The sequence below is a fragment of the Cebus imitator genome, unplaced genomic scaffold (genome assembly GCF_001604975.1).
Source record: "Cebus imitator isolate Cc_AM_T3 unplaced genomic scaffold, Cebus_imitator-1.0 Scaffold576, whole genome shotgun sequence".
Taxonomy (NCBI): domain Eukaryota; kingdom Metazoa; phylum Chordata; class Mammalia; order Primates; family Cebidae; genus Cebus; species Cebus imitator.
Window position 1 is genome coordinate 1 of NW_016107891.1, and position 10,604 is coordinate 10,604.

Consider the following 10,604-nt stretch of genomic DNA (forward strand, 5'->3'; position numbering starts at 1 on the left):
CGCTTGTAATCCTAGCACTTTGGGAGGCCGAGGCGGGTGGATCACGAGGTCAAGAGATCGAGACCATCCTGGTCAACATGGTGAAACCCCGTCTCTACTAAAAATACAAAAATTAGCTGGGCATGGTGGCGCACGCCTGTAGTCCCAGCTACTCGGGAGGCTGAGGCAGGAGAATTGCTTGAACCCAGAAGACGGAGGTTGTGGTGAGCCGAGATCGCGCCATTGCACTCCAGCCTGGGTAACAAGAGCGAAACTCCGTCTCAAAAAAAAAAAAGAAATGAAAAGAGATTCCTAGATACCAAAAGTTTGGAATATAGCCGAAAAATGTATTCAGAAAAAAAAAAATTATCTTAAATGCCAAAAGAACCAGCTTCAAGATTTTAGGGCATTTATAGCAGTTGCAGTGGAAAAGTGCCAATCTCATTGGCTGTGCAATATCTGAACATCACCACTAGGTACCAGGAAAAAGACATCAGGTGACTGTTCACTAACTTACATGAAACATCACCTCACAATTACAACCATCTCATCTTTGACAAACCTGACAAAAACAAGCAATGGGGAAAGGATTCCCTATTTAATAAATGTTGGGAAAACTGGCTAGCCATAGGTAGAAAGCTGAAACTGGATCCCTTCCTTATTCCTTATACAAAAATTAACTCAGGATGGATTAAAGATTTAAACATAAGACCTAACACCATAAAAACTCTAGAAGAAAACCTAGGCAATGTCATTCAGGAAATAGGCATGGGCAAGGACTTCACACTAAAACACCAAAAGCAATGGCAACAAAAGCCAAAACAGACAAGTGGGATCTAATAAAACTCCAGAACTTCTGCACAGCAAAAGAAACTATCAATAGAATGAACTGGCAACCAACAGAATGAGAAAAAAATTTTGCAATCATCAACCCATCTGACAAAGGGCTAGTATCCAGACTCTATGGAGAACTTAAACAAATTTACAAGAAAAAAACAACCCCATCAAAAAGTGGGCAAAGAATATGAACAGATACTTTTCAAAAGAAGACATTTATGCAGCCAACAAACATATGAAAAAATGCTCATCATCACTAGTCATTAGAGAAATGCAAATCAAAACCACACTGAGATATCATCTCATGCCAGTTAGAATGGCAATCATTAAAAAATCTGGAGACAACAGATGCTGGAGAGAATGTGGAGAAATAGGAAGACTTTTACACTGTTGGTGGGAGTGTAAATTAATTCAACCATTGTGGAAGATGGTGTGGTGATTCCTCAAGGACCTAGAAATAAAAATTCCATCTGACCCAGCAATCCCATTACTGGGTATATACCCAAAGAATTATAAATCATTCTATTATAAAGACATATGCACACATATGTTTATCGCAGCACTGTTTACCATAGCAAAGACTTGGAACCAACCCAAATGCCCATCAATGATAGACTGGATAAAGAAAATGTGGCACATATATACTATGGAATACTATGCAGCCATAAAAAAGGATCAGTTCATGTCCTTTGCAGGGATATGGTTGAAGCTGGAAACCATCATTCTCAGCAAACTGACACAAGAACAGAAAACCAAACACCGCATGTTCTCACTCATAAGTGGGTGTTGAACAACGAGAACACAAGGACACAGGGAGGGAAACATCACACCCTAGGGCTGCAGGGTGGAGGGCTAGGGGAGGAATAGCAGGAGGTGGGGGGATTGGGGACGGATAGCACTAGGAGAAATATCTAATGTAGGTGACGGGGCGGGATGGATGCAGCAAACCACCACCATGACATGTGTATACCCCTGTAACAAACCTGCACGATCTGCACATGTACCCCAGAACTTGAAGTATAATAAATAAATTTTTAAAAAGTAATTAATAATAATAAAAGAAACATCACCTAAGGATTTCTATAATTGATTTTTATAACTTTAGACTGGAGCTTGAGGTCTAGCCAACAGCTGGAGAAAGGACCAACATAATTTTAGTTGTTATTGATGATATTGATCTCATCTGTATCTACAGGTAAAAAAGACCTATAAATCGAGGGAATACTTACCTTTCGATAATCTCCTTGAGTACAAAGGACGGACATCAGTGATTCCGTGAGGGTAGATGTTATATGGTCGGCTTGCTTGATTCTTAAATATAATCTGAAAGTATAAGTGAGATCTAAGATCAAATTCTGAAACAACTAAAATCAACAAGAAAACTGTGGTCTAACTCCAGATAAACAAAAGTGGCCTCTATCTACATTATAGTAATTTAAGCCTACATAAAACTCAAAATATTTGGTCTTTTCATGAAATTGTTCAGACATCTGACTGTCCCTAGGCATGCATGGAGGATTGGTTCCAGGATCCCTGCAGATACCAAAATCTGTGATACTCTGGTCTCTTATGTAAAATGATGTAGTATTTGCATATAACTATAGCCTATGCACATACTCTCATGTACTTTAACTCATCTCTAGATTTCTTATAGAAACATAATAAAATGTAAATGCTATGTAAACAGTTGCTATACTGTATTTTTTCTTTGTATTATTATTTATTGTTGTATTATCTTTTATCGTTTTGGGGTTGTTCTTTGAATACTTTCAATCCGTGATTGTTTGAATATGAGACTAGAACCCCATTGATACTGAAAAATAAAAATAAAATCTTAAGCATCCCCAAACAACAGAAGAGATCCCCTTCTTGGCCAAGGAGACCCCAGAGAAGGCTTAAGAATTTCTGACCATGGTGGGATGGGAGATCAGGCATGCCTTGTTACACTCCCTCCCTCCCTAATCTGCCATTAGACTTTCTTTCTTAAGGGTTAAACAGAAACCAGTCCTTTCTAAAGATGTGCCGGATTCCCCTCCCTTTTTGCAGTTTTGACACAACAACTGACAAGCATTCCTTCTTAATGAGAGACCAGTGACCATGAACTGGCTCTGGCCAGTTTACAGAGGCTGCCTCTGTGTCCTTTGTTTCACCTTTTGACATATAGAGCCTAATTTTCACACATCTAAATGTAAAGTCTCCACCCCAAAGGGAACTTGGAATGTATGTAACATGCATGGTTGCATGTGTCCCATCATAAATATTCACAGCTCCTCCTGGAATCTGTTAAATATGTATACTTAACTAACTCATTCAGCATAACTTCCTGTCTCATCCTTCATTCTTCAAAGTGCTTGCTTCCAGTTTCTGCCAGAGGCTACACTTCCCAGCCTGCAACCCTTTTCACTCCAAATTTATGAACTTGTGATTCTTCAGTTGACAATGTGGAGGACTGACAGTACTTAGGTTTCTCTCTAAAGGCCCCTTTCCATTTCTTTATTGTTTCAGTTGCTGCAGGAAGTATTCTCTGCACCTTCTCACACTAATTGAAATTTGGATGTCTGCTGAGGACACTGCTTCCCCTCAGCCTTTTTCATTATTTGGGCAGTAAATTCACTGATAATAGAGAAAGAGATAGTGTTCCAGGAGATAAAATCTTCGGTGAATGAGCAGGCATGACCAAGAGGACAGTTGATCATAACATTAAGCAAGGGTTGCAGGTGGTATTGCCTGATTGCACCAGCTTTAAAAGAAAACAAAGGCCCAGGTGCAGTGGCTCATGCCAGCACTTTGGGAAGCCAAGGCAGGAGGATTGTTTGAGCCCAAGAGTTCAAGACCAACCTGGGCAATATAGTGAGACCTCATCTCCTCAAAAAATTAAAAAATAGCTGGGCATGGTGGCGCATGCCTGTAGTCCCAGCTATTTGGGAGGCTGAGGTGGCAGTAGTGAACTGTGATCACACCACAGCATTCCAGCCTGGGTGACAGTGAGACCCTAGATCAAAAGAGAGAGAGCAAGGAAGAGTAATAACATGAAAGCTGCAGCGAAGAACCCTGAAAATATCAATCCCACCTCCAGATCTGAGGTGTGTGATATGAGGATGAAAATGCAACTTCCACTTGTGCTCTTATCTTAAAACCCAGTCATTTAGCAAACAGCCGATTCCTTACCTGCATGTAAGCAGCAGAATGATGCTTCAAATAATAGCAGTTTTGTTTAATCCTTTCCAATATTAAAATACTTTTTTCCATTTTTTGCCCAAAGAACACTGACTAGGATTTCCAATATAACATTAAGTAGAGATGGTGATATCTGTCAATTTTAAGTTTTTTCCAGATGTTTATCAGGATAATGATAAGTATTTCCTTGTAATCCGAATTTCCTGTGAGTTTTTATTATGAATGGATGTTGACTTTTGACAAATGCTTTTTCTGAAGCATTTGGAATTATTAAATTATATTTTTCCTTTTATGTATTAATATAGTAGATTGTCACATTTGATTTTCTAATGTTAATCTAGTACTCCTGGGATAAGTCAGCTTGATAATAATATTATCTTTTTAATATATTGCTGTATTAGGTTTATTAAATTTTGTTTAGGATTTTTTGAACCCATGTTTATAATGCAATTGGTCTGTACTTTTAATTTTCCTTTCTCATGCTGACTTAGGTTTACAACCAAATGCTATGTTAACCTAATAAAAAATAAGTGGTTGGTATTTCCTTTTTTATACCCTACATTTTAAATTTTAATATAAAGTTATTTATTTATTTATTATTGATATAAATTGCCAATAAAAGGGCAATTCTTGCTAGGTTGATAGTTATTTTCTTTCAATATGCGAAAGATAAGATTTCATTGTCTTCTTCCTTCCTTTTTGGCTCTAGAGAAGTAAGCTGTCAGTCTATGAGGCAGTTTTAAAACATGTCCCCCATGGATGAACCTGGAAACCATCATTCTCAGCAAACTGACAGAAGAGCAGAAGATCAAACACCGCATGTTCTCACTCATAGGCGGGTGTTGAACAATGAGAACACATGGACACAGGGAGGAGAGCACTACACACTGGGGTCAGTTGGGGGGAAATAGGGGAGGGACGGTGGGGGGTGGGGAGCTGGGGAGAGGGAGAGATAGCAAGGGGAGAGATGCCAGATGTAGGTGATGGGGAGGAAGGCAGCAAATTACGCTGCCACGTGGGTACCTATGCAACAATCTTCCATGTTCTTCACATGTACCCCAAAACCTAAAATGCAATAAAATAAATGGGGGAAAAAAAACATGTCCCCAATTCTTTGACACTTGTCTCATCAGGAAGTGGGCCCAATTTTTCTTCTTCTTCATTCTAGGTGGGTTTTGTCTGCTTTCAACTAAGAGATTGTGGCATAAAGTGCTGTATGACTTCTGAAGCTTATTGCAAAAGGTGAGGCACTTTCTGCTTTGTTAACTAGAACACACAGTTGGAGCCTTGAGCCACCATATAAGAAGTCCTACCGCTCTGAGGCCGCCACAGTATGAAGAAGACAAGTCACATGGACAGACAACATGTAGGTGCTCTGGTTGGTAGTTCTAATTGTCAAGTCATTGCTACTCAGGTACCAGATATATGAATGAAGCTGTCTTGGTCCCTCTAGATCTACTGATCAACATCAAGTGACCTTGGTCAATGCCAAAGAGATAAATAACTGCCCAATGGAGCCCTGCCTGAACTCCTGATATAAATAATCTATGAGAATAATAAAACAGCTGTTGTTTTAACCAGTAAATTTAGAGGTAATTAAGTATACCACAGTAATAATCATAACAGTTTAATTATCATTCCTTTCAATATCGTCTGTTTTTTCTGTCTGATAATTTGTCCACCTAAAATATGTTTATTGAGGTATAATTTATATACTGCAAAATTCACACATTATAAGTATACAATTAAATGGTTATTTTAAAAAATATTTTTTATTGTACATTAGGTTCTGGGGTACATGTGCAGATCATGCAGTATTGTTGCATAGGTGCATACATGGCAATGTGGTTTGCTGCCTCCATCCCCTCATCACCTATATCTGGCATTTCTCCCCATGTCATTCTTCCCCAACCTCCCTTCCCACTGTCCCTCCCCTAGACCCCACCAATGGACCCCAGTGTGTGATGCTCCCCTCCTTGTGTCCATGTGTTCTCATTGTTGAACACCCGTCTATGTGTGAAAACATGCGGTGTTTGATTTTCTGATCTGGTGTCAGTTTGCTGAGAATGATGGTTTCCAGGTTCATCCATGTGTCTTCAAAGGACACGAACTCATTTTTTTTTATGGCTGCATAGTATTCCTTGGTGTATATGTGCCACATTTTCCTTGTCCAGTCTATCATCGATGGGCATTTGGGTTGGTTCCAGGTCTTTGCTATTGTAAACAGTGTCACAATGAACATACGTGTGCATTTGTCTTTATAATAGAACGATTTATAATCTTTTGGATATATATCCAGTAATGGGATTGCTGGGTCAAATAGAATTTCTATTTCTAGGTCCTTGAGGAATTGCCACACTGTCTTCCACAATGGTTGAACTAATTTACAATCCCACCAACAGTGTAAAACTGTTCCTTTTTCTCCCCATCCTCTCCAGCACCTGTTGTCTCCAGATTTTTTAATGATCGCCATTCTAACTGGCGTGAAATGGTATCTCAGTGTAGTTTTGATTTGGGTTTCTCTAAAGACCAGTGATGATAAGCATTTTTTCATGTTTGTTGGCCTAATTTATGCCTTCTTTTGAAAAGTGTTCATGTCCTTCGCCCACTTTTGAATAGGTTGTTTTTTTTCTTGTAAATCTGTTTTAGTTCGTCGTAGATTCTGGATATTAGCCCTTTGTCAGATGGGTAGATTGCACAAATTTTTTATCATTCTGCTGGTTGCTGTTCACTCTAATGATTGTTTCTTTTGCTGTACAGAAGCTCTGGAGTATAATTAGGTCCCATTTATCTGTTTTGGCTTTTGTTGCCAATGCTTTTGGTGTTTTAGTCATGAAGCCCTTGCCTATGCCTATGTCCTGAATGGTTTTGCCTAGGTTTTCTTCTAGGGTTTTTATGCTGTTAGGTATTATGTTTAAGTCTTTAATCCATCTGGAGTTCATTTTAGTGTAAAGTGTCAGGAAGGGGTCCAGTTTCTGCTTTCTGCACATGGCTAGCCAATTTTCCCAACACCATTTATTAAACAGGGAATCATGTCCCCATTGCTTGTTTTTGTCAGGTTTGTCAAAGATCAGACGGTTGTAGATGTATGGCGTTGCCTCCGAGGCTTCTGTTCTGTTCCATTGGTCTATATCTCTGTTTTGGTACCAGTACCATCCTGTTTTGATTACTGTAGCCTTGCAGTATAGTTTGAAGTCAGGTAGCGTGATGCCTCCAGCTTTGTTCTTTTTGCTTAGGATTGTCTTGGCTATGCAGACTCTCTTTTGGTTCCATATGAAGTTTAAGTTGTTTTTTTCCAGTTCTGTGAAGAGGGTCATAGGTAGCTTGATGGGGATAGTGTTGAATCTATAAATTACTATGGGCAGTATGGCCATTTTCACAATATTGATTCTCCTAACCATGAGCATGGAATGTTTTTCTGTCTGTTTGTGTCCTCTCTTATTTTGCAGAGCAGTGGTTTGTAGTTCTCCTTGAAGGGGTCCTTTACATCCTTTGTTAGTTGTATTCCTAGGTATTTTATTCTCTTTGTAGCAATTGTGAATGACAGTTCGTTCTTGATTTGGCTCTCTTTAAATCTGTTATTGGTGTATAGGAATGTCTGTGATTTCTGTACATTGATTTTGTATCCTGAGACTTTGCTGAGGTTGCTTATCAGTTTAAGGAGATTTTGGGCTGAGATGACTGAGTCTTCTAAATATACAATCATGTCATCTGCAAATAGAGACTATTTGACTTCCTTGTTTCCTAATTGAATACCCTTTATTTCTTTTTCTTGCCTGATTGCTCTGGCTAGAACTTTCAATACTATATTGAACAGCAGTGGTGAGAAAGGGCATCCTTGTATAGTGCCAGATTTCAAAGGGAATGCTTCCAGTTTTTGCCCATTCAGTATGATATTGGCTGCGGGTTTGTCGTAAATAGCTTTTATTATTTTGAGATACATTCCATCAATACTTAGTTTATTGAGAGTTTTTAGCATAAAGGGCTGTTGAATTTTGTTGAAAGCCTTCTCTGCATCTATTGAGATAATCATGTAGTTTTTGTCTTTGATTCTGTCTATGTGGTGGATTATGTTTATAGACTTGCATATGTTGAACCAGCCTTGCATCCCTGGGATGAAGCCTACTTGATCATGATGGATAAGCTTCTTGATATACTGTTGCAATTGGTTTGCCTGTATTTTATTGAAGATTTTTGCATCTATGTTCATCATGGATATTGGCCTGAAGTTTTCTTTTCTTGTTGAGTCTCTGCCAGGTTTTGGTAACAGGATGATGTTGGTCTCATAAAATGATTTGGGAAGCATTCCCTCTTTCTGTATTTTTTGGAATAGTTTCAGAAGGAGTGGTACCAGCTCCTTTTTGTATGTCTGGTAGAATTCGGCTGTGAACCCATCTGGACCTGGGCTTTTTTTAGTGGGTAGGCTATTAATTGCTGTCTCAACTTCAGCCCTTGTTATTGGTCTATTCAGGGTTTCGACTTCTTCCTGGTTTAGGCTTGGGAGGATGCAGGTGTCTGGGAATTTATCCATTTCTTCCAGGTTTACTAGTTTATGTGCATAGAGTTGTTTGTAGTAATCTCTGATGGTGGTTTGTATTTCTGTGGAATCTGTGGTGATATCCCCTTTATTTTTTTATTGCATCTATTTGATTCTTCTCTCTTTTCTTTTTTATTAATCTGGCTAGTGGTCTATTTTGTTGATCTTTTCAAAAAACCAGTTCCTGGATTTATTGATTTTTTTGAAGGTTTTTTTGTGTCTCTATCTCCTTCAGTTCTGCTCTGATCTTAGTTATTTCTTGTCTTCTTCTAGCTTTTGAGTTTTTTTGATCTCGCTCCCCTAGCTCTTTCCATTTTGATGATAGCGTGTTGGTTTTAGATATTTATTTGCTTCTCATGTGGCCATTTATTGCTATAAATATTCCTCTAGAGACTGCTTTAAATGTGTCCCAGGGATTCTGGTATGTTTTGTCTTCATTCTTGTTGGTTTTGAAGAACATCTTCATTTCTGTCATCATTTCATTGTTTATCCAGTCAACATTCAAGAGCCAGTTGTTCAGTTTCCATGAAGCTGTGAGGTTCTTAGTTAGTTTCTTAATCCTGAGTTCTAATTTGATTCCACTGTGGTTTTAGAGACTATTTGTTTTGATTTCCGTTCTTTTGCATGTGCTGAGGAGTGATTTACTTCCAATTATGTGGTCAACTTTAGAGTAGGTGTGATGTGGCGCTGAGAAGAATGTATATTCTGTGGATTTGGGGTGGAGAGCTCTGTAGATGTCTATTGGGTTTGCTTGGTCCAGATCTGAGTTCAAGTCCTGGATATCCTTGTTAATTTTCTGTCTTGTTGATTTGTCTAATATTGACAGTGGAGTCTACATCTCTTCATAGGTCATTAAGAACTTGCTTTATGTATCTGGGTGCTCCTGTATTGGGTGTGTATATATTTAGGATCATTAGCTCTTCTTCATATATTGATCTTTTTACCATTATGTAATGCCCTTCTTTGTCTCTTTTGATCTTTGTTGGTTTAAAGCCTGTTTTAACAGAGACTAGGATTGCAACTCCCACTTTTTTTTTGCTCTCCATTTGCTTGGTAAATCTTCCTCTTTCCCTTTATTTTCAGCCTATGTGTGTCCTTACACATGAGATGGGTTTCCTAGATACAGCACATCGATGGGCTTTGACTTTTCATCCAATTTTCCAGTCTGTGTCTTTTGATTGAGGCATTTAGCCCATTTACATTTAAGGTTAATAGTGTTATGTGTTAACTTGATCCTGCCATTTTGATGCTGGCTGGTTGTTTTGACTGTTAATTGACAGTTTATTCATTGTGTCTATGGTCTTTACCATTTGGTACATTTTTGGAGTGGGTGGTACTGGTTGTTCCTTTCTATGTTTAGTGCTTCTTTCAGGAGTTCTTGTAAGGCAGGCCTGGTGGTGACGAACTCTCTCAGCAATTGCTTGTCCATAAAGGATTTTATTTCCCCTTCACTTAGGAAGCTTAGTATGGCTGGATATGAAATTCTAGGTTGAAAGTTCTTTTCTTTAAGGATGTTGAATATTGTCCTCCACTCTCTTCTGGCTTGTAGGGTTTCTGCTGAGAGATCTGCTGTCAGTTTGATGGGCTTCCCTTTGTGGGTAACCCGACCTTTCTCTCTGGTTGCCCTTAGTATTTTCTCCTTCATTTCAACCCTGGTGAATCTGATGATTATGTGCCTTGGCGTTGCTCTTCTGGAGGAATATCTTTGTGGTGTTCTCTGCATTTCCTGGACTTGAATGTTGGCCTGCCTTATTAGGTTGGGGAAGTTCTCCTGGATCATATCCTGAAGAGTGTTTTCCAGGTTGGAGTCATTCTCTCTCTCACATTCAGGTATACCTATCAAACGTAGATTAGGTCATTTCACACAATCCCACATTTCTTGGAGGCTTTGTTCATTTCTTTTCACTCTTTTTTCTCTAATCTTGCTGTCTCATTTTATTTCATTGAGTTTATCTTCAATCTCTGATATCCTTTCTGCTTGGTCAATTCAACTATTGAAACTTGTGTATGCTTTGCGAAGTTCTCATGTTTTTCAGCTCCATCAGTTCATTTATATTCTTCTCTAAGCTGTTTA

At 38.7% G+C, this 10,604-nt stretch overlaps 1 protein-coding gene across 1 annotated transcript in view; it reads right to left on the reverse strand.

The window, feature by feature from the left end:
* Positions 1-2,022: 2,022 nt before the first annotated feature.
* LOC108294373 (coagulation factor VIII-like) overlaps positions 2,023-10,604 on the reverse strand; it is an 87,869-nt gene continuing 79,287 nt past the window's right edge. The window contains exon 10 of the mRNA XM_017516234.2: positions 2,023-2,139. Coding sequence (XP_017371723.1) covers positions 2,023-2,139 — 117 coding nt within the window. The remainder of the gene's footprint in view (positions 2,140-10,604) is intronic.